This window comes from Dicentrarchus labrax, unplaced genomic scaffold (assembly GCF_905237075.1).
Source record: "Dicentrarchus labrax unplaced genomic scaffold, dlabrax2021, whole genome shotgun sequence".
In the NCBI taxonomy this organism is placed as follows: Eukaryota; Metazoa; Chordata; class Actinopteri; family Moronidae; genus Dicentrarchus; species Dicentrarchus labrax.
Genome location: NW_026136705.1, coordinates 20,589,021 through 20,614,560, shown reverse-complemented (window position 1 = coordinate 20,614,560; position 25,540 = coordinate 20,589,021). Strand labels below are relative to the sequence as shown.

The 25,540-nt window shown below is 40.6% G+C and overlaps 1 protein-coding gene across 3 annotated transcripts in view; it reads left to right on the top strand.

The window, feature by feature from the left end:
- The window catches only part of LOC127363729 (transcription factor COE1-A), an 87,324-nt gene that overhangs the window by 43,357 nt on the left and 18,427 nt on the right, over nucleotides 1-25,540 (top strand). For 2 of the 3 annotated variants that reach the window (XM_051400566.1, XM_051400564.1), the window contains exons 7-10: nucleotides 14,664-14,745; nucleotides 15,776-15,917; nucleotides 17,200-17,333; nucleotides 18,725-18,851. In XM_051400566.1, coding sequence (XP_051256526.1) covers nucleotides 14,664-14,745; nucleotides 15,776-15,917; nucleotides 17,200-17,333; nucleotides 18,725-18,851 — 485 coding nt within the window. The remainder of the gene's footprint in view (nucleotides 1-14,663; nucleotides 14,746-15,775; nucleotides 15,918-17,199; nucleotides 17,334-18,724; nucleotides 18,852-25,540) is intronic. The other variant, XM_051400565.1, reaches the window with a different exon arrangement.

Genomic DNA, 25,540 nt, shown 5'->3' with positions numbered 1-25,540 from the left:
AGAGGGAGCGGGTCCTCTTCCATGGAGTCGGCCATATTGAACCACCATGTATAGATAAACCAAACACTGGCTCTAGATAAAACCCTTTGTGGTTTTTGTGAGTTTTGCAGCCACCGTAGTTCCTCCTTCACGCTTGGAATGAGAGGTGAGGCAAGGGCGTTGCAATCAGCAACTACACAGCTAGATGCCATTAGATACTGGACCTTTAACCATGACCACAGTCCTTCCCTGACCCTAACCACGTGGGTATTACTGAAACAATAACAAAGGGTCCCTAAGTAAGTAAGTCCCAAAGTAGTCATTTTAAACCAAATCACGTTTTTCTAACCTTAACCAAGAACGTCCTTTAGCCCAAACCACGATCTTTCTCTTAATGTAACCAGGTTGTTTTTTGCACCTAAACTTTACCAAACCCTAACCATGGCTTCGTCACGTCATAAAACAGATTTATTTATAATTTGTAACCATTTTGGAGGGAAGTGATGCTGTTCTGCCAAAACACTTATGTGTGTCGTTGTAGATGGCAGGAACGAACAGGATATTTTGATGATTCATTTGGAGGACCAGCAGTTTTGGTTATATGTCACCAAAACGCTTGTTTGCTGCCAAAAACACAACATTACTGTGTAAAGGTTTAGGTCTGGTTGTTTCAATGTGCAGTGATTTGTTATGACTCTAATCTGAGATACATGCATAGAAGCGGCCAATCATATTAGCCCTGTGAGATAATCAGAGTAACATTTAAAATTTGAATAAATATAACTTGTACTGTAGGTGATGATGTAACACTTTTAAATGGTGAATGACAGATAACGGTGGTGTTCTTGTAAAAACCTGTCTGTTACTTTAGATGTAAAGGAAAAAAAGACAAATTAACACAAAGAGAGGAGAGAAAAGTGGAGGAGTGCAGATTTGTTTCTATTTTCATCATTATCCAGTCGTCTGTACTCCTCTGAGTGGAGCTCCTTGTTTAGGAGTTCTGGCTTGTTTTGTTGTCAGAGCGTCTCTTTTCTTCTTTTTTGTGTTTTTGTCGTGTGTCTTCCTTGTACTTCTTCTTCTTCTGTGTTCTTGATCCGTGAGGTGTTGTGAGTTGTTTTGGTCTGGTTAATTACCTACACCCCAGTCGGGAGGTGAATGTTTGACAGTTGTCAGCGCTGTGTGTGTGTGTGTGTGTGTGTGTATGTGTGTGTGTGTGTGTGTGTGTGTGTGTGTGTGTGTGTGTGTGTGTGTGTGTGAGTGAGTGAGAAATAAAGAGAAAGCATGGGGAAGGTGGTGTAAGTCTGATTGTATTGCAAGACCTCACTTATGTGACAGCATGTAGACATGACGGCTTTGCTGTCGTTCAGGTGCTAGTCAGTGTTGCTATTACTCTCTCTCTCTTCTCTCTCTCTCTCTCTCTCACACACACACACACACACACACACACACACACACACACACACACACACACACACAGTGAGGAGTCTCCCATTGTACTCTGTCTCTTGCTGTCTCTTTCTGTGGAGGTAGTATTTCTTTGATCACAGCAGCGACACTGATTAAAAGGAATGATGCCTGTCATGAAGGCAGATGTATTCATAAGACTAAAGGGGGACAAGGTGTCTCTCTCTCTCTCTCTCTCTCTCTCTCTCTCTCTCTCTCTCCCACACTAACACACACACTCTCTCTCTCTCTCTTTTCTTTATTTCGATCTTTCTTTTTCTCCTTGCTCTCACTTTGTCAGGTTTTAAATACTCATCTTATTGTCAAGTTAATTTGTCTAAAGCTGGTGATGCAGCTCTCTGATTCAGTTTTCAGTGTTGTGAATGTGAACACATTAGTGTCTGTGGGTGTGTGTGGGGGTGTGTTTGTGTGTGTATTTCTGCGTGCTAAGCGGTGTGCCAGATCAGGTAGTTTTGAACAGGACAGCAGAACCTGTCTCCTTCCTTCCCTTCATCTCTCTTTAACAAGTTCATTTATTCATGAGTGTGAACACACAAACACACACTCGCACACACACACACTTTGGTTGGGTGGCAGGAGGATAGACTGTTGGCAGATGAAAGAGAGAGTTCCTGAGCTGTTGTTAAATAGTCTGTCAGCATGACACACACAACACACAACACACAACACACTACCGCATACACGTGAATTGAAAGTTAGGGGGAAAAATGAGCCGCTTTGTTTTCAGATTTATAGATTTTAATTATTAAAAATTTAAAAGGGAGAAAATAATAAGCATTAATTATTCATAAACAGCATGTTAATTGGTTCTTGAATATTCAAAACAAAACAAGCCCATGAATATTCAAATGTATAAAGAGAGGATTAGAGAACGCAAATGAAGAAAAACATGCTCTTCTAATGAGAGGAAAGGAAAAGAGAAAGGGAAAGAAGAAATGTATTAGGGGTTTGAGAGGGATGACTGTGGGATAAGAAGAAGAAGAGCACAGAGGAGGAGAAAGCATAAGAAGAGAGGAGTGGAGAGAAAATGAGCAAGGAGGGGAGGAGGTGCCGTGGCCGAGAGAAAATGAGATGAGGGAAAAAAGCGACGGTGAGGAGAGAAAAGCAAAAGGAAAACAGCCGAGAGTCAGGGGGGTCTTTTGTGTTTTCACCATGATGGATGACAGTGTTGACTAAACGAGCTAAATTAGAAGCTTTTTCCTGCAACTCTGTTGAAATATTATTAACACGCAGCAACTTTAGTGAAACATATGATTCAGCTGCACATAATGACCTTGGCTATTGATTTGGGAATAGAGGGAGCGGTGGTGCTTTTGTACTGGGAGAGTGGGGGGTGTATCACATGCTCTGTTGCAATGCAGGTCTCCGTTATATTCTGTCATTAAAACATTAACTCGTGAAATGCCTTAATATACAACCTCTCTCACAAACACACACACACACACACACACACACACACACACACACATTTAATAGCTTTAATTAGCCGGGCATGCATCCGGTCTTGTAATTAGCTAATAACAGCAACATGGATGTGGTTAATTAGTGGTAGGAGGTGCTTGTGAATTAGAAAGCCAATGACACCATTACTGGACATGCTGCAGAAATAACACAGCTACAATCACTGCTAGCTGAAAGTACATAAACAAAATGATGTGTTTTAGAAATCAGAAAGTAGGTGAATCAGCAGTGTTGCATAATGCTTGATGTCTGTCTTGTTAACTGAACATTTATCATAAATAATACTGGATTTGAGTTGAGTTATGTCCACTATCTAAACTCTCTTCCTCCTCTCTTTTATGCTTCCTCCTGTTCTCCTGATGCCGCTGTGATCTCTACAAAGGTAAGAGAAGTGTATTGTTTTGTTTTGCACTTTATGTCTTTAAAGGAACATTACATCATTTTAGCTTAATCTCTCATTACAGATGAAAAGGAACAGATTATCTGAAGGGCTTGTCATCTTTCTTTTCTTCTCTTCATCCTCCTCTCTCAACCCTCCTCATCCTCCACTTAATTGGTGCCCCATCAACCCGTTAATCAAATTACTTCTGAACCAAAATTGACAGTTTTCATTAATTATAAAGGATTATTCTAATTGCAATTCAAATTTATTCATTTACAACAGACGGCGCTCAGTAATATTTCAGTGAATTAGCATATTAAATGGAGTGGTTCCTACATTAGTTATGGTAATGTATGCATATTTCCTTATTTGGACCGGGTGAGCCATATGTGTGCCACGCGGGCAGTTTATGTGTGTGTCTGTGTGTACGTGTGCGCACAGGTGAGGAACCTCGACAGCGTTTAATTTGTTTGACAAACGTAGCGGGAGTTAAATCCTCCAACCTGCCCCGTACATCTCCCTCACCTCCTCTTTTCTCTCTTTTACCTTTCTCTGTTTCTTCCTCTTCTCTGTGTCTCCTCGCCTCATTTCTTTTTTCCTTCCCTCTCACTGATTACCTCTTCCTCTTCACACATTTACTTTTATTAACCTTTTATCTCCCAAAGACCTCTCAAACTACTCAATGTATCTTTTTCAGTTATGTTATTTTCATGAAAAATACCAAAGATCTGTGATATCGTGCTTTTGTTTGGTATTACTGAAAGAAAATGATCAATCATTTTGCCCGGTTTCAATATACTGTTGAGTCTTAGATGTCCAGTATGCAAATCTGTTGTTCTCTGCATCACTAAACAGAGTCGCGAAGGAAATGAAAAAGAGACCAGATACACACAGAGGGGAAAGCTGAAAGGATTTGTAGCAATTAATGTTCGAGCCTGAGAGAACAGTCGGTGTCCACAAGAGTTTCTCTAAATATTTCATTCCACCACAATGTTGTGACTAAATAAGATATACCCCTTTAAATATAAAGATATCAGAACAGAGTACACACATAGTCCCCTATAGCACAATGCACACATGCAACACATAAATACACTAAAGCACAGGATGCTACATCTTAAATTTACAATTCATCTTATACAGTATGTTTTGTTTGTAAATCATTTTCTTTTCTGTCCTAATTTAATATTCATGGTTTACTGTAAATGAATACACACACCCATGCACAAGCACTAGAACAATAAATACAAGCACACACTTGTATAGTATAGACCACATATATCCACTAGTAAGTCCTGATACCTCTGACAAAATCATTAGTCATTGCCTCCAGCGCCCCGACCTCTGAGTCCTCTCTGAGACAACAGTTATCATTTGCATTACTGCAGGAGGTCATTGTCAGAAAAAAACATAAACAGAGGTTGTTTGATCAAACAACCTCTTGTCTAGAGAGGATACACATAGACATATAAGTGGTGTTTAGTAGAGGAACCCGAGGGGAGAAAGAAAGAGTCAGAAATGACAAGAGAGGACACACACATCATACATCTCAGTGGAGAAGAGCTTTATGAATGATTTTCTCAATAAGCAAGAAACCCCCTTTGCATTCAGTGTGTATGTGAGTGAGCAAGAAATGTATGTGTGTGTGTGTGTGTGTGTGTGTGTGTGTGTGTGTGTGTGTGTGTGTGTGTGTGTGTGTGTGTGTGTGTCTCAGTGTGTTTGAGTGAGTGACTGATGGAGAGAGGAGGAGACAGGAGGAGAGAGGAGGAAGAGGTTCCTGTCAATATCACTTCCTTCATCATTCCCTTCCTCTCTCCCCCCCATCCCATAAATTATTTGTAAGACCAATGACAAAGGAACACACACACACACACACACACACACACACACACACACACACACACACACACACACACACTGAAAGACCTACTAGTTTAGTCTTTATCTGCTCTGCAGGTCACTGGTACTGTTGTCTTGTTACCATGTAATAAACACACACACTGTGTGAGGGTGTGTCTGTATTTCTGAGGACAGTTTGGGCAAAGGATATGTGTGTGTGTGTGTGTGTGTGTGTGTGTGTGTGTGTGTGTGTGTGTGTGTGTGAGAGAGAGAGAGAGAGAGAGAGAGAGAGAGAGAGAGAGAGAGAGAGAGAGAAGAAAGACAGTAACAGAGAGAAGTAAAAAGAAGAGAGAGCCAGAGCTTTAGATCGATGTGCGGTAAGCTTTGTCTGTGTGTGTGTGTGTGTGTGTGTGTGTGTGTGTGTTTGAGAGTGTGTGTGTGCATACATGTTTGGCCTAGAGCTAGCGATCCTTTAGCAGCTCACCCTTCACTCACTTCCTCCCCCTTCCTTGCCCCCCCCCTCTATCCTCTGTCCCTCCTTCCACCTCTTCTCTCCTCCCTCCCAAATCAATCTCTCTCATCTATAATTCAACAGTTTGCCTTCAGCCTTTAAAATATAGACCACAGTAACCTCCTCCCTTCCTTGAAGTCTGTCTAGCCCCTCATCTTTGCCCTCATCTTCTCACTGTTCTCCCCCGTTTCTCTCCCTCCGGTGAGTAAGACCTCTGACAATATTTGTCTTGAAGGTAATCATGTTGTAATTTAATCATATCATGGCCCCAAACTGGCATCACAGTGCCACAGTCCTGTTTAATATCTTATTAAGGGTCATTACGTGTGTGATAACTCCTGTTTGGCAACACTGTTGTTCAAGTATTTAACAAAGTTCAACAGTAACAATAAAGACCAATAACCCCCTCATCTGCATACAATATTGTACATACACAACATCACTTTGCCAAACAAAAAGTGTCTGTTGGTGTCGCAGGGCATACCGCAGTTTAATAGTTACACACACAAGCATATAAATTCTCTAATTTATCCTCTCTCTCATTAGGTCTTTGACAATAACACTAGTAAATGTACAAATGCACAAATTGTAAATACTAATGACTGAATACAGTACTGGTTTTTAAGGCTAAATCCTGTTTATTGTAATTTGCGTCATAGTTCAGGCCAACATTCCTACCAGCGATAATGACTGTGTGTTTACTCACCGTGTTAATTGCTGTGATCTAAGGACGCAGCAACATCACCGAAAAAAGATCTCATGAGTCAACAAACACAAGGTTTTAAACAAACTCCAGGTTAGCAGAATTTATCTGGAAGAGAAAATGAAAATCCTAATGTTCTCATTTCTCAGTTCTTACTCAGTTCTAATTATTCATCACAGTTTACAGACTGAACTCCTGATTTAGCTTTGTCCAAAAGAGCAATATTTAATAGTTTTTCTGGGTAATTATGTTATTGATATTCTGAGTGTGATCACTATCTGTCCTCCAAATAAAAGGGTTGAGATTATCTAGCAAATCTGTTGGCTTGTTTACAACCTGTGTGAATCGCCTGATCGTTTGTTTCTTCCTTCGTTGGCCAAAACTAATAGTTCATATCAACATATTCTTTGCAGTGACGTGTTTGTTTCATTATGTGACTGTGGGAGCAAAAACAAAACTGTACATGAACTCACTCTACAAAACAAGCTTCTTTCCCATTTTCGGTTCATGTGGCGTTTAATACACAAATGAATCATCAAAACATAAGCCTGTCTGTGAATTTGTTGATGATCCTTCGAGCCTGTACAGTTGCTGCTTGTGGCCCATAGATAATGACTGTCTGTCGCTCTGAGCGGCACCGTGCTGCCTTGTCACAAACTGATGACATCAGTGTCACAGCTACATCTAACAATAATGTAATGACACTTGTACAGGTCCATACCAGCACTGAACAAGTAGACTGTACAGGTTATTAATCCTCACTTTATCTCAGCCCTGGCAGACAGGAACAAGCCCCCTCACAGACATCATACATGCTGGCTATCACCACCCTGGCCTGCTCTGTCATTTAAATATGCAGAGATGACAACAATGACAGCATTAATAGTAATGATACCAATATGAAGCTAAGCCCTCATCATCATCATCATTAGCATATCTCCTGGGAGATGAGCCGTGATTGACAGCTAGCTGGGTGTTTTTTGGGCTGCAGCTCAGCTATCAATTACCTCTGTGCATATCAACCATCATTATGTAAAATAACTCCGCTCGGCTCTGCTCAATTCTCTCAAGTCTAGTTCCCTCGCATAACTCTCTTTCCCTCTCCCGTGCATTTCCTCCCTCCCTCCATCCCTCCCCCGCTGCCTTTTTTCTTTCTTTTGCGCTCCATTTCGCTCCCGACCATTCGCTCCCCCCTTTGCTAGCACTTTCTCTTACAGTATGTGTCTAGGTTTCTTATTCTCTCCTCTCCCCTTTCCCGGTCTCATGCTCCTGTTACTTTCAGCATTGCTCATCCATGGCTCTGTGTGTGTGTGCATATGGACGTCTTCCCACGTCCTTTTTTTAAAAAACTTATTATTTTTCTAATGGAAGCATGTTTTTTAGCCGCTGAAGTTATTTTATACAGTAAAAGTTCTGGTGAGTCTCAAGCATAGAAAGAAAACAGATACACAGGACTGAACATGGTCAGTGCAGTCTAAAAATGCAAATAGGAACACACTCAATCCTCTTTCGTTCATCTCAGTACAGGTATTGTTACATAATATTGATTGTAAGGTTTTTCTGTGCTTGGATCATACTATAATGGCTGTAAGGTTGGTATACTGTGTGCTTGTAGAGCTGAAAGGGTTGATTGAATGACATTATTGGCAGCAATTCAGATAATTAATTAATCATCTTACTAATTTTTTAAGCAACAATACCAAACATTTGCTGTCTGCTGCTTCGCATTTGTTGCTTTTCTTTCATATTATTCCATTTTGGACTGTTGCTCAGACAAAACAAGCAATTTAAAGATGTTCTCTTCAGCTCTGGGAAATGGCTCATTAAAACCAAATGAGTCATTCATTAATCTATAAAATAAGCTCAGTGTGCTAATAAGACAGTTATTGAAACCTTGCATTGTACAATCTGCGGTAAGGTTTCAAAACTGCAGTTATACAGATTGTCAGCTTTCAGTTTGGCTGTGGCAGTTTCCAGGTTATGCAAGACTTGGTGAAACTCACATATTATTGAACCAAGACTAACGTGGATTTCCAGTTATACTTCCAAGTAAAATGAAGTAATTCTCCTCTTCAGATTCCTCCTCATCTCCTTGCCTCTTTCTGTCATTTTAACCTCCCTGATCCTTCTAAAAAACCTTTATCAGCTTATAAACGATAGAAAGTTAGGCTCTGGCCTTTAACTTTTACTTTGGTCACAAAAACAACAACAGACCCGATCTCTCACTTGTTGTAATCATTCAAATAGATTTAAAGTGTGGACTTTTCATTACCGCACCGTGGTATCAGCCTGCATTATCTCTGCTGAAGTGCTTTTGAATAAGACACTATAAGGGCAAAGAAAAAACAAGCATTTCCCCCACAGGAAGCAATAGATTATCACATTATTATTGCGATAACAGCCGAATAGAGGGCGTGATAGTGTTTCCTATACTTGTTTTTGCTACTGCATGACTACTCAGATAGCAGGCACGGGGCCCAGAAATGCTATCTGATGTCATCACATTAAACAATAACAAGCACTCAGTGTAAACAGGAAACAGGAAGTTGATCTCTGACAGACCAACAGACAGAGAGGGAAACTCACACTACACATATAGCTAGATGAGCTATTTGAAATGACAGATCAGACGGAAAAGCAGGTTTAACTGTAAGGGTGATGACTATTATGACAGTATTACCACATAACTTTTATCCAGTGGTTTACAGTATTTAAAATTCTATTCAAACATGTTTTCACATTACATTATTTACACTTTGCAAACAGACAAACAGTGCTGAATGGTGTTTCTTTGTGACGCGTGCAACCACTAACTGATCAGTTACTGGCAGTTAGGACAGGTACACAGGCATTAGCAAGTTGTTTCACACACACACACGCACGCACGTAGAGGAAGGTGGTGAAAATCATCATTCTGTCGGAAAGCTCTGCCAAGAAACTTGGCAGGCAGGTGAAATAAGACATCTAAAGAAAGCAGGGAGACAGAGAAGAGACAGAGGAGGCAGGAGCAGCAAAAGCACTGATCTGTTGTTCAGTTTGTCTGCACTAACTGACTGCAATTTCTCCACCTGTCAGCAACAACTCACGAGAATCATGTGCGTGCGTGTGTGTGTGTGTGTGTGTGTGTGTCTTTGTGCGTATGTTTAGGTGTGTGTGTGTGTGTGTGTGTGTGTGTGTGTGTGTTTTGGAGAGATTTTTTGTTTTTTCTCTTCCAAGGCAGCATCGTTATTCTTGGCTCAGTAGAATAGCAAGTCTTTAGGGAATAAAACGGACACAGGCTTTCAGTCTTAGACACTCACACCCTTTTTCACACACACACACACAAGGCTGGAATTCCCCCGGATGTCACCCTTGCCCCATTGGCATTGAAACTGTTTAAATGACAGGAGAGTAGCCGAAACAAAACTTCCATAATCCTCTTTCCTCATTCTCTCCTCCATTTGTTTCTCCTTCACACATTCTCTGTATCCCATGCTCTTCTCCACTGTGTTTCTCTCTCTCTCTCTCTCTCTCTCTCTCTCTCTCTCTCTCTCTCTCTCTCTCTCTCTCTCTCTCTCCATCCCGACGCCCTCTCCCTCCCCTCTCTCTGTCACTTCCTGTCTCTCTCTTCAGGTCTGTGTTAGCCCTATATATTAAATATTAATGTCAGTTGTGCTCTGAGCCATAATTGCCATCTCAGCCTCTGAATAATGGATGTAACTGTGCCGTTCACTACTACACCATGGCTAACAGGCTAAAAAAAAAGCAGCATCCAACTGTGGTTTGCTGCGTTACTATGGATTACAGGCTAAATAACACTAGCATCCTGGTTGATTACATTATCATGGCTAAGAGAAACAACAGTAACTACAAGCTTAAAAACCCCCACTAGCATTCAACTCTGGATGACAGCATTATGGGTTACATTTTAGCTCAGAAGCTCCAGAATGACACTACAGGCCTACTTCATCACCATTTTTTACAGGCTGAAATAAAACTGGCATTGCACAGTGGTAAACTGTGTAATTTACTTAATGGTTATAGATTTCATTGGTTCACCACAGCGGGAAGCTGTTAACAAAGTTAGCAGGTGAAATGAACCCACAGTTAATGAACCAGGTATTATTCTCAGGAGTCAAACCATAAGGAAAGTGAGTATTGGACTAAAAGGACCCCAAATCAATGCTAATGTTGCTCTGTATCTGCTGAGTAGGCAGTGTTTTCTAACTTAGCAATGTCAGCTTTATAAAGTGATAATGTCGTATACCGTGATGGTTGGTTCGTTGCATGATGTGGTGATTCTTCTTTCCCTTCAATGGCCAAATAAAATTTCCCCTTTTTACAGCAGACATTCTGATTTAAAGGTAAAGCACTGGTGTAATTAATAAAATTCATGATGATCCCAGTACCTTCCAACCTTTACTTCCAGACCCTTGTGCAAAACAAAACATACCCTATACATACAATAACTTAATGTGTCAGAGCCTGTAAGTTGTAGATTAAAAAAAAAAAAAGCCATTGTATTTTACTAACCGGACTGTGCCAGATGGTTTGTTACATAAAATCAATGAGATCAATAAACCATATAATGTAGTCAAACTCTTACTGAAACCAGTCGGAAAAAGAGTGAAAACATCTTTTCCCTCGAGAGAAGCCGTCAGTGCCCTTCACTGCTCTCCTCACTATCTCTTCTTTCACTGAAGAAATGCTCTTAAGTCCTGATATAAATGAGGCTAGCAGCATCTACGCTAACCTCTACGCGCCCCGTAGCTGCCAGTTCTTCTTCAAAGGACGCTGGTTGGTCTGGTACCACGTGGTTTGGCCATAAAAGCATAGACTGAAGCCTGGCAAGATGGATTCTCGTGTGATCTCGCAATCTAGCAAGTCTAACTGCCTCACAAGGTTAATATTTTTGTGACCATAATATAAAATCTTTTGTAGTTTTCATAGGGTTTAAATGAATCATCATTCACATATACTTTACCATGACTTGCAGCAGTTGATTGTTCTGGTGTTCATGACAGTGCCTTACTACAATGAAAACACTCATTGTTTTTTGCCTTTCCCCATGTTTCACTCTCTATTAGAATAAAAAAAGGCAAAATGGCAAACATAATAATAAAAAAGTGTAAAAAGATAAGCTTCTACTTTGGTTTTCCATCTTACCTCCTACTTCCTTCCATCTATAGATTTTACTCTCTGCATACTACCATTCTTACACTTTCCTATCCAGATGGTGTGTGTGTGTGTGTGTGTGTGTGTGTGTGTGTGTGTGTGTGTGTGTGTGTGTGTGTGTGTGTGTGTGAGAGAGAGAGAGAGAGAGAGAGAGAGAGAGAGTCTCTTTGTGTGTTTGTAGCATGCAGTAGTGGTGTGTCGGGTCAGCTCTCTGAGTGTGGTACTCACAGTATAGCAAAGGTCAACAGCGCTGTTATCACTTGAACATGATCGGGCCTCTGAGAGAGGGAGTGAGATAGAGGAGAGAGGGAGAGAGTTCTCCCCTCCCCCACAGTCATTCAGACTCTTATAATTGCCCAGTTTAATTGGAGGCCTCTTAACGACCAGTGACTGGACCAGCCAATCAATTCACACAAGGTGTCTGTGTGTGCGTGCCTGTGTGTGTGTAGCTGCGGGGCCTTTTTGTAGCTGAGTTGATTAGGCCAGATGGGGTCAAGTGAAGGGGGAAGAGAAACGCACACATACTGCATTAAAATGTAGAATATGTTCTGTTGGAAATCAATGAGATAAAACGCTCTCACAGGAAATAGATCGAGCAATAGATGGAAATACGAAAAATAACGAGCGATATCATCAGAACTCCAACGATAGAGGGAAATTATTTGCTTTGTGAATATATTGTGAGAGCGGATTGATATTAATAAATTAATGGGTCACACGAGATTACGATGATGTTTTAAGTCATCACTATCTTTTTCAGTGGTGCAGCTTTAGAGAGAAGAACCTTCCTCAGTTACCTCTGGATGCAGCAGAAACAGGGGTACAGAGGTGTTAAGTGAAGAAGTACATTTACATGTAAGCACTGCACTTAATGGAGCCCTGTGGAGCTGTTGGCCACTAGTAGTGCTATACAGGAATGTTTTGATAAACAGGTCCTAAACAAGTACAAGGTTCAGAAGGCAGAAACTTGAACCTCTTTAGAGGGCAGTAATGGTTGGCGGCAGTATTGAGCTTAAAGAGGCAGCAGTGTGCCAGTAAAAGAGAAGTAGAAGAAGCCCACAAGCTGATGTGAACAATGCAAGTTTTGAAACATGTTTATTAAAACAAATGTTTGATGATACACAATGCATTTGGATGAGAGGGATGCACCAGTACTGATTCTGATATACCTCAACTCAGGGTTTCTTCAGATCCAAAGCCAGTGCTTTTGTTTTTAAGTCTGTAGACCACACTGTGTGGAGTTCATTCAAATCATTTTTATGTAAAGTTACATGAGGCCAGGGATAACTTATTATTTACTAACTAAAACCAGAGTCAGCCACTGAAGAAACACAGAATTTTATGCTTGTATCATATTGTAACGGACAAACCAAACACTGGCGGCAGATAGGGCCTTTCATATTCTCACGGCATGAAATACAGATGCGAGTGGTGTTCAGTTAGTTTCAATCTGCAACTTCACCACTAGATGCCACTAAATCATAAACACTGTTCTTTTACATTTATTTATCAGAGTACTTTAACATATTGTGCTTGAGTATATATTATTTTTACTCACACTAGATTTTTAAATTCATGACTTCTACTTGTAGTGGAATATTTCTAAAAGCTCTGAACACTTCTTCCATAGCTGCTTTAGTCTTTTTCATATTTAAGGGAGTGTGTGAGCCTCCCAACCGCCTCCATTACACAGAGAGTTACAGCGGGGGTCAGCTGAGGTGGTCGTGTTAACGCTATGCTAGTGTTGTGAGAAGGACTAGACAGTGGGAGGTCAGCAGGGGTCACCGTGGCTGTCCTCCGCTGTGATAGGCTGTCACCCAGGGGTGAGGGGTCAAGATAATTAGGCATGCAGAATCCCGGCGCCGGTGTTATAACGAAGCTTGAGCTCGTTAACGCAGAGTTTTACACTCAGACCTGCCACTGGGCTGTGCTGCACCGTCACACACACACATACACTCACATGAGGAGTACATGTTTGCACACACACACATATACACACACACAAAGAAGCCCACACCTCTGCTTTGTTCTCGTGGTCCACTACAAGGGCTGTCATCTCTTGAACATTAGAGCACGAGGGAACTGAGGTTATGCAGACTTGTGAGAAGTTCAAATTATTTTAGTACTGTATGCAGTTTAGATACAGACGGTGGACATTCTGTGATGAAACCAAATATAATAGGAACTTATGTTTTTGTTGCAAGAGAGTGCAAAAAAGTTTTTGTGTATGAATACATAATGCAACAGAATCAGATGGAAAAGGTTTAAATGCAGAGGTGAGTGCCAGAGGAAATATTGCCCTGCATGTGAGGTTGTGCAAGGGTATTGCTTTTATTGAGCTGTAACACACACACAGATGTAATAAACACAAACGTACATGCAAACATGAACTTGTGTGTGTCTGTGTTATTGTGTGAGTGTGCCTTGTTGCTTCTGCCAGGCTGGCCAGCTGGCTCACACCAAAACACAACCTGGATGTGTTTGTTAGCTGTTGATGGCCATCTGTGTGTTTGATTTATTCTGTAATATAGATTCATGACATATGGTCCCGTTTCAAACACCCAATGTCAACATAGTTCCCCTTTTTTAATGATCTGACATCAGTGTTAGGCGTTAGGCGTTTTCACGAGTGGAAAAGTTGTTTTGAAATTGTTTCTGAATCTTATCAAGCACCTTTGGTTTTTAAGCCATATTCTAAATACCGATACAGTTGTCCTTCCCATGGTGCTAACAATCATTGAGGATGAAGGGCAAGTCTTTGGAAGTTTGGATTCACAAAAGTATAAAACTAAAGGTCAAACCTGAGGTTTTCTCAAACTTCAACTGGCTCACAGTCATATATTTTCAACAGTTTTGCTGGATTGTGCTGCTTTATTTGCCTTCTTGTATGTTCATCCAAAGCCTTTTTGTGGCATTTCAAAGCAGCCTCAGTCGGTTTGGATTTGAGAACAAAAAACATGTTCTACATATCCACCAGGATATTTCACAAGGAAATTCATTTTGACTTTCCAACAGTATGAAATATTAATTTCTCTATCTGTATTTTGGGGTTCTGTCTGTACTGTATGCTGGAGACTGAGCTTTAGTTCACATAACCTGAAGGAAAGCAATCTCTGGTCTAATGTTTCACTGTTAACCTCAAATATTGCCTGTTCTCTCTGTCTCTGCAGATTCTTCCTTAAGTTTTTCCTTAAGTGCAACCAGAACTGTCTAAAGAATGCAGGAAACCCAAGAGACATGAGGAGGTTCCAGGTAGAAACCACCACATGTTTGTTTTGTGTTTGCATGTCCTTCTCTCCCTCTGTCTCTTACTGTCTCTCTCCCCTTTCCCTGTGTCTTCTGCAAACATAACATGTAATAATGCACATAACTTTGTGGTTAACACATAAACACAGGAATGTGTATGTGTGTGTTTCTTTGTAAGTAAATAAGCTATCAGCGCCTTTACAGGAAACGTGAGATCCTGACCCTGACTCGTCAGGACATAAATATACAGACAATGCAGGGAGACAGAGAGGATGGCGTTCGAGAGAGAGAAAGAAGGGAAGAAAGAAAAACAGGAGGTTGTGGATAAGATTTAAGGCAGTGCCGTCTTTATTATTTCCTTATCTTCACGGCCACAACACAATCAGGAAGACACCACTTGAGTCTGAGTGCAGATACTGGACGGCCAGAAGATACTGATAGATTTATTACCACAGCACGTGTATGTGAAAGTGTGTGTGTGTGTGTGTGTGTGTGTGTGATATGTACATGTGTGCATTTCTGCCAGTGTGCTCTTATGTGCATGTCTGTTGCATCTGTGTGGTGTATGTGTGTGTGAGATAGGACTGAAAGAGAGAGAGAGAGAGAAAAAGAGAGAGAGAGATTCATATGGTAGTGACTGTGTGACAGTATCTGTGCCTCTAATTGTGCAGCTCTATTGTAGTGGAACCAGAGAAGACAGCTCTGTTTCCCTGGGAGATAATTAAGGGCCGGACCCATCAGGAACTATTGAACAGAGGAGGATAGACACCACACACACACTGTACAGTCACAGTGACTTAGTGTGTGTTGAGTGTGATGGTAATAGCAGTGATAACGGGTTACATTTAAAGAGCTTTTCAGTTTCACGCTTTTAATTCCTCCTCTCAGTGATCTCTAGACCCCCAACTTTGTAATTCCTCATCTTTTCTTTCCCTTGCTCCTCTCCCCCTTTTGCTCCCCTTCTTCCCTCTTTTATCTTATCACTTTCTTGTCCCTCTAAACGCCGCCCCCCCCACCCTGCCCTGCCTCTCTGTAGGTGGTGGTATCGACTACGGTGAGCGTGGAGGGACACGTTCTGTCCGTCTCCGACAACATGTTCGTCCACAACAACTCCAAACATGGCCGACGGGCCCGCAGGCTCGACCCGGTGGAAGGAACGCCGTCTTACCTAGAACACGGTGTGTGTGTGTGTGTGTGTGTGTGTGTGTGTGTGTGTGTGTGAATCTGTGTGAGCATAAGCAGCATGGCCACCAGATGGTTGATGGTTTAATCCTATCAGGTGATTCCTGCCCCTCCATCTGGCTAATCCAACTCACTACACACACATTCACACACACATAATACGCATGGTGTGATGCTTTGTGTGTGTATCTGTGTGTGTTGCTAAGTCTAATATCATTATGCTTCCCTTTCATAAATACACTCAGACTAAGGGATGTTGTTGTAATTCAAATGAATCCTGATAATCTCACACACACTCTGAGGAGAGTTGGTTTTTGACAGATGAGCTTTTATTGTTGCGATATGGGATTGGATTTGAGTTTACACACACTCACACAACACTGACGTGACATAAATCTCACTGTATCCTTTCTGTTTGAAGTATTATGATGCACACTGAACCTTCTGTGTGTGTTTCTATCCATTTCATATCATTAGTTTAGAAAATGAACTGCTCATCAGTCGAGTTTTGGGATAAACAAACAGTAAATAAACAGTACAGGTACTGTCAGAATCATGTTTGAGTATCACATTGCATTTAAAATTAATAATTTTTTAAAAAATATTTTGAAAGAAGTCTCTTTTAACAGCAAAAAATTAAGAAAAAAATGTTTCTTAAGTGGCTCATCTGTGCACATCTTTAGCCTTTCTCGTTCTTGACATTTGGGAACTAAGAGGTTCACTTACAGCAACTTACAACTTTCAACTGCATCTCATGGTCAATGCAAATAAAGTTACAGTGGAGCTGATGTTTCAATTTAGGTAATGTAATGTGGAAATATTTTTTTCCTGGATGTCAGTATACATTTAAGTGTCTAAAAATTAGCTTTGTTTATTCTCTCATTGCACAAGAAAAACCTCACTACTCAAGGACAGATTGAAAGGGACAGTCTTTGAGCCAGCGGTGTAGTCAGTGTTTTTAAGTGTGGTGTGCCGATCTGGACCCCGGCCAAGAGCCTAGGGAGTAGCATGAAGATATATGAGGTGCAGATGCAACAGGGATGAAAAGGCTTCAAGCCAGATTTCCCTCCCTGTTTACAGACTGATTGGTCTTTAAAGGAAACAAATGTTTTCCTACAACCATAACTTGTCAAGTCATATACCGTAGTCAATACTGTAGGTTTTATTGCACAACTGGTTTATTCAGATGCATCCCAATGCCAAAAATCTTTAAATATTTATTTTACTTGATTTTTCCTCTATCTCTTGGCTACTATAATCCTCTTCTCCTCCCTCTAGGAGCAGCTCCCTGCATTAAAGCCATCAGTCCCAGCGAGGGGTGGACTACGGGGGGCGCTACAGTCATCATCATAGGAGACAACTTCTTCGATGGTCTCCAAGTCATCTTTGGTACCATGCTGGTTTGGAGCGAGGTCAGTTTGCCAACAATCATCATCCTGTCCCGATGTTGTTTCAACCCCTCAACGGTGTGTTTTTGCCCTCGGACCGTTGGAAGTAATTCAATATGAAAACATACTTTTCCTCATGGTCAGGCTCTTAACTGTGTGTGATCATGTGAATGTTTGTGTGTGTGTTAATGTTTGTCTAAATGAGGTTTGGCTCTCTAATGAGTCCCCACAAAAAGCGACCGCCGCCCCTCTCTACCTTCCTCACCCACACTCCCTCTGTCTCTTTCTCTCTGGAAAACTGATCAAATCAGCACATTTTGATAGCCATCGGCTTAATGCGCACAAAAACACACACTCACACACACATGCAGCGCTCACTATCGTACTTTTCCCCAGTGCAACTCCTCTACAGAATGTTTATTTGTCTTCTGACTCCACTCACCGTGTGCGCTGAGCGACCATGGCTCTCTTCCAACAACAACAGTGTGTGTGTGTGTGTGTGTGTGTGTGTGTTCATGCTGGCATGGATGGGTGTGTGTGTGTGTGTGTGTGTGTGTGTGTATGTTAAGAGCGGAGGGGTTTGTTTACAGTGTTGAGAGCCACACTTACACACACTAACATGTGTACAGAGTCTCAGTTCAGTTCAGTTCAAACTGACTCAGCTCTTAGGCGTTCCTCAGACTGGCTTCTAATGGATTTTGGCCAACCAAATGTTTCATTTGCACTCAACCTGATTATTGATTCCGAAGCGAGAAAACACAGTTTGAAAAATTTGTTGGTAGAAAGTGATTGCGCGTTTGCCAAGTTCTGTTTGTCTGCAGCTGTCCCTCCTACCTGCAGATTTTTCACAAAACCCAGGCCAAGTAGTGAAAACTATTTTTGAAAACCATCCATAAAAATGTGATGCTAAAAAGTTAGTGTTTGTCACATTCAGCTCAATACAAATTTCCACCTGATAGATGATGTGAAATCAGATTATATTTAAAGTAGTTTGCAGATCTTTATTTTGGTGGCATGCCAAACACTGCAACAGACACTGTTGTAGCTCAAAAGTCCAGTGACACATTCAAACCCCAAATAAAACATAAATCAGAACATTTACAGGATTTCAATTAACACATACAGATACAAGATTTCAAATTTCTACATTGTACCTCCTCTTAAAGGTTCAGTGTGTAACATTGAGGAGGATCTATTGACAAAAATGTAATATATTATTTATAGGTATATTTTCATTAGTGTATAATCACCTGAACATATATATTCTCTGGGTTTTCGTTATCTTAGAATGAGCCCTTTTTATCTACATACGGCTCGGGTCGCCTTCCATGGAAGTCCGCCATGCTTCATGTTTCTACAGTATGATGTGTTTTTGTGTACTGACTCATGGTCGCCCTTTTTCCTTCCTTCTCTAGCTGATCACGCCGCATGCCATCCGGGTGCAGACGCCTCCCAGACACATCCCCGGGGTCGTTGAGGTCACTCTTTCTTACAAGTCCAAACAGTTCTGCAAAGGCACACCAGGACGGTTCATATACACAGGTAGGTCAGCAGTACACACATACATACAAACACACACTCTTGATTAAACTGTTGAGATTTTTCTTCTGTTTTTTAGAGGGTACATTTATTTTTTGGGGTTTTATAAATGTGTGTTTCTTGGCCTTTGCCTGTGTGTGTGTGTGTGTGTGTGTGTGTGTGTGTGTGTGTGTGTGTGTGTGTGTGTGTGTGTGTGTGTGCGTGCAGGTCTGCATGTGTGTATGAATAGCGTCTATGACTTGCAGTTCACTCTCAGGCCAGACAGTGTTGAACTAATGACTGTAGATTAGTCAACATTAACGACCCACACTCGTTACAATGTTGCCATAATCAGAGGCTCGTTAAAACCAGCTACAATTAAACAGTCTGCTCTTTATAGCCCTCCATACTGAAACTATTAGTGAAATCATCCAGAACACCCAGTTTACTAACACTCACACACACGGTACACACACACACACACACACACACACACACACACACACACACAAACACACACGATGTTGGAAAATGAGTGTGTGATTTTTGACCGGATTGTTGACTGTGAATGAGCGTTTTCCTGCTAAAGTCAGTAGAGGAGGAAAAGGAGAGCAAAGAAGAAGAAAGTATGTGTGTGTCCATGTGCGTGTGTATGTGCTCATTTTGTTCGCACATACATGTGGAAATGGATGGAGGTGATGTGATGTCTGGTATTGATCCTCTCAACATGGCTCCATCACACCATAATGATGACGTCATTCAAAGAGAGAGACAGACAAGAAAAAACAGCTGCTGTGTAAATTCTTTTGGGTACGAGACATTTAATGACCCAATTAACCAAAGATAAAGATGAGGATTTAAACCTGATCAATGGAAATGAAAAAAACTTACCATGGATAAATTGTCAGTTTTAATGTTGCTGTCAAGTTCTTGGAAGCTTTAATATTTCCTGTTCAGAATGAAAAATGTTAAAAGAAAGTGATGTTTTGTGTTTTCAACTACGGTCATTTGTTCTCCTTCAATTTGCTTTATATGAAAATTCAAACAGCAACAAGCCACAAGTATAGAATAATATTTAGGCTAACACTTTATATTAAGGTACACATATTTACTGTAGTTGCCAATTAGCATGCATATTATTAGCATACTGACTTTATTAATCATAAATCATAAAGCACTTAATGATGCCTTATTTTGAATGACCATATTCTACAACTACTAGGCCATTAAGAGCCTCTTAATTTCTACTTATTGATAGTAAGTAAGGAAGTTGTTGTATATGAATTACTATCTTAGTATGCTTTGCTCATTATGGGCTTTATATGGTGGTAGTACCACAAAAATGCTCATTCTCCCTTAATAAGACTTGTACGTGATGTATTATTGAGTAATAAAACACTAACCTACAAGTGTTAATAGTGTCAAACTCTGAATTAAGTCATTCTAACTCAGAATATGTTCCCCATTTCTAAAGTGAGGTTTGCACATAAGCATGACCTGAAACAAACCTGAATACAAGATTGTTGAGAGATTTCACTTCAAGTTGACAAGTTTAATAGTTTAAAAGAAAATCTAAAAGTTTGACTGACTAGTCAAAGAAAATAGCTCCACCTATAGGAACCTGTTTGACAATGTAAAGTGCAGTGAAAAAACATTTAGCACAAGAAGTGAGAGCAACAATTGTAAGAGCAATAAAACAGACACAGAATATTGTTTTGGTTTTAAATGTCTCGATGAAATTTGGAAGACTGAGACTTTTTTTTGCGTTGAGTGTCTCTAAATGTCCCTCTTAGTTTCTTTGTACGTAGACTGTGCCTCCTTCAGTATTCTTCAGTCAAAACATCTTTGGTCTGACCCTGAGGCTAGCTGACTGGTAATTGGTCCGTCTGGTGTCTAACTCCTGCTCCTATTGGGCGGAGATGACCCCCCATGACCTCGCGATTGGCTGATGGCTTCAACATGTGACCCAGGAAACGCAATCCGTTACTGCGGTTGCCTGACCCCACCTCAAGGTTGACTTCTTTCTGGAAGTCGCTGGTGAAAGGTCATGGTGGTGAAAGCTGATTGGCTGTTGTGGCTTTTCAGTATTTTAGCTGTGGTTGCCTCTGGGTGTAAAGGGCCGAGCAATTAAACACTCTCACGAGCGCGCACACACGCAAGTTTGCAACAACGCACAGCGTAAACACACACAAAGCCACACTTTGCGAGGGTCATGTCTTACACAACGTACCACACACACACTTTCAAACAGGGGCAGGAGTTGAAAGTAATTGTAAATCAGAGAGATATGAGGGAAAGATGGTGAGTAGTCTGCTAAACAGATGGTCTACCACACACACACACACACACACACTATACACATATACACACAGTGCCGTATGCTTCATCGGCCTGGTGGGAAAAATTAACATTCTCAAACATCACACACTCCTATAAACACACAATGGTACAAAGTAACAATCAATACATGCTCTCACACACATTATATACACACATGAACACATGCACACACACATACAGTATAGAGCTGATTTATTGTCAATGCAGCGCCATAAGAAAATCCATAGCTCAGCTGTGGAGGTGAAACTTTTAGCGAAAAGCTGAAAAAGCATCACAATTTTAGTCTTTTGTCTCATTTTACAAGCAATCTAACCGTCATTTTGCAGACACAAGACAGAGAAAATAAAAGAGATTGAAATATAGAAGGAGGGAGAGAGAAAAAGAAAAAGAAAGAGAGAGACACATATAAAAAAGAGAGAGACAGAAAGGTGGACTTTTAAAACCAGATTGTAAAGTATTGATCCACTCTACCAGTGGATCGCACACGTACATATACACGCATGCAGATACACACATGTACATACACACATATATACAAACACATAGAAGAGAGGAGAAGAGCTAGAGAGAGAAAGAGATCTCATCTCATAAGGGGAAGAATGAAGCAATAATTCAGTGGTATTGAACTGCTGGCTGGCCAGAGAATCGATCTCACCACACCTCCTCTCCTCCTCCTTTTCTTCTTCTACTCTGTCCTCTTACCCACCCAGCTTCACCCTGTTTTTTCTCCTTTCCCACTCCTTTACCCACCTTTTTCTCTCTTCTTTGCACTGTTTAAACTCTGCCAAAAGATATCTAGAAAAACGCCACCATTGCATAATACAAGCATATAAGAAATCCTAGACCTACAGATTCAACACAAACAATATCTTTCCTTTTTTCTCTTTGCTGCTTCCCCCTCTTCTTTTCTTCTGTCTCCCTCCTCTGTTCACATTTTATTGCGAAACAGGAGTGGAGGGTCTGTCCTCATGAAACTTCTATGAGTATTGATCTGCGGGCAGCTCTGGGCTCTGAGAGGAAGAGCGAGGCTGGAGGAGGAACGATGGAGGAATGGATGGATGAAAGTGGCAGAAGGTGTAGTTAAGAAAGAGGGGGAAGGAGACAGAGCAGAAGGGGGGGGGTAAAGGAGAGCAGGAGGGATTCATGCAGAGATGCTTTGATGGGCAGCAGGGTGGCAGAATAAGTCGAGATTAAATGGGAACCAAATCATCAGCTGAAGCTTTTAGGAAAAGCAGAACGTGCCAGAAAATAATAATAAGAAAAAATAACATTGCTCCTTTTTTCACTTCACAGACATCTTCTTTATGTGTCCCAGCTTGGAAAATATGAATAATTTTTGTCCAAGTCAACACTTTTATCTTGACCACTGGTGCTCTCTGTTAAGTGATATAAAACCAGTGATGATGTTGAAATGAGGAAGAAAATTACACTAAACTAACATACATACAAAGTAATTGCACCACTGATTTGCACAATTTTATTTGTGACTTATGTATTTTTAATATATAGCATGACACGTTACCTTTAAATGTACTCATCATCCTCTTCAGCACCATGGACAGCTGACATTAAAAGACAGGTTCACCTTTTTCAAGTCTGTCCCTTTAAAATCCACAGTCCTCGTTAGGAAACATTTTGCACTAATAGGAAAATAACTTCGGAAGACACTCATCCTTGTAGATTTGTCTAATTCTGACTGTTGAAGCCTCGTATTTGCTTCGGCTTAAAGCAGCAACAAGGAACTATATTTTTTTTGATTCTGGTGAGACTGTTTAGTTCAAAACTCCCTGTAGAAGGTTTAACATTATAATGTAGGTTTGCATAGAACAAAGATTGTGGATATTGTCCCCCATCACTCACATTTGTGTTAGAAAAGGATTGTTTTGTCATTTAGGTTGGATGTTGGGGTAGCTGATACCTTCTTTGGGAGTTTTTCAGGAGTTAGACATATTTAAGAGAAAGGCCCCAATGTGTAAACTAAACAGGTCAAGTGTGTTTATGAATTACTTCATACATATAATTAGGAAACTCTGTGGTAGAAGGGATGTTTCCTCTTGGGGTATTGACCATTTTCCACCCATATATTTACGATCCACTCACACAACAACAACTTTTAGTTTAGTTTTCTGCCCCATCTCATCAACATCTTCCCTGCTCACAGGGACAAAATACCTACGACATAGTCTTTTCTCCTAAGGGGGATCAATAAAGGAATATCTTATCTTATCTTATCTTATCTTATCTTAGAACAGTGTCACAAGGAAACCTTTCTGTAAGCTCGGAGATAAGTGTATTTGGTTTTTGCGGGTGTCAGTGTGACTATGGTGAATATCACCGATGCCTTTTACAGCTGATGTGTAATCAATTGGACGGCTTTCACTGTGCTGATACTATTCCGGTTTCTGTGCAGAAAGAAACCACTGTAGAAACCGTTGGAGAAACCTGACCTTTTGGCTTCAAAGTACACACACACACACACACACACACACACGCACACACACACACTGACCTACACAAACCCATAAACACACACAAACATTGACACACCATCCAATGATTTAAGGAGCATATTATTCTATTAATAATAAGTCAGTTGGGGACGCTTTAGGCCTAAGCCATCGAAACCACATATATACATTCATCCTGTTATGCACATTGTATGTGTGTGTGTGTGTGTGTGTGTGTGTGTGTGTGTGTGTTATATTAGTGCTGGCATTGTTTAAACGTCTCCAGAGATGTACAGAGAGTGTGGATCTGACACTGGCAGTTAATTCTGACAGTTGATATCCCACCGACTGTTAGACAGCTGTTTTTGTAGTTTTGTTTTTCTCAACCATAACTGGGTTTAGTTTTGGGTTTTTTTTGGGGGGGGGGGTTAACATGTGCTCTCTTTTCTTCTCCTCTTTCCAATAAACTCAGTTCTCTCCTTTCACCTGCATTCTTCTTTTAGTCACTTTTTCCCCTTATCCCTTGCTTCACTTTCTCTTCTGTTCTTCTCTCCTGCTAAACTCCCCCAGACCAATCATGTTGATGTAATTATCATATATGAATCATAATTTGTCCAGAATAAAAAAATTAAGTTGTTAGTTCCTTGAAATGGGGGAAGTATTGTTCATGATGGTTTAACATCTGGTATTTTTACAGCTCACAATTTATGAAGTTATGTTGCTAACAAATTGGGCTTTAAGACATAACAGAAACCAGCAACTTGGGTGTGATGTGATAATAAAACAGACATACATATAAAACACACACACACACACACACACACACACACACACACGCACTAAAAGAAACTAGCAAACAACACAAACTGTAAGAAATTCAGCTGCAAGTAATTTATCAGTGCTGGATGTGGAAAGTACCAAATATCACTCCAGCTGCACACTTGGACATCACACACACACACACACACACACACACACACACACACACACACACACACACACACACACACACACACACACACACACACACACACACACACAGTAACTTTAGCATAAGAGGTTCAACAATGGGGTGAAGACACATGTTCAGCACAGATAAATAAACACACATGCAGACACACACACACATACACACACACACACACACACACTTTAAACCATCATTTGACTGACAGAGCTTTCAGAGCCCGACTTGATTGACATATTGAGTGGATAAACACTGTAGAAGAAGTGCGTAATTGCAACATTAAAGTGAACACTAAGCGTTCTTTAAAAACCCTTTACATTACACCTGTAGTGTTATTATCATACAGATGTTTTTGACACCATTAGTTACTCCATCAGGTCTATCCGTGTTGCACTAAACTGTGTGCACTCTGCTACCTCTGATCCCAACGGTAGAACAACATAATTTTAAATAGTTAAAATGGTAATTTCACCCAAACTATTTTCCTCTCATGGTATTTAGTAGGGCTGAGTTGCACGTTTAGAGCAAATACTCGATATTTCAGTTCTAGTTGTAACTTTATTACTGATGTTTTTTTTCAAGACTCCTACCTACAACAATATATGACAATATATATACATATACTGTATACTAGAGGAAAGTGAGAAGTGAGTAAAGGGTTTTTTCTGATGTAATCTGACTTTCACGGGCAGTTAGCCAACCAAGCCTCAGTGGGTGTTTGAATTAAGTTTTGGATTAATGCTAAAATGTATGCTTTTTCTGAATATTTTGTCATATGGGAATACTCTCAAATTACTACCATAAGCATTTAAACTAAATTAAATCAATACTGGGAAAATGCTGGACTAATGAGAAGAAAGGGGCTTTCAACCATTGGGGGAACATTTAGAAACTGGTTAATCTTAAATGGATATCTTTACATTTACAAGAACAAGCACTAGAGCTTAGAAAAAAAATAA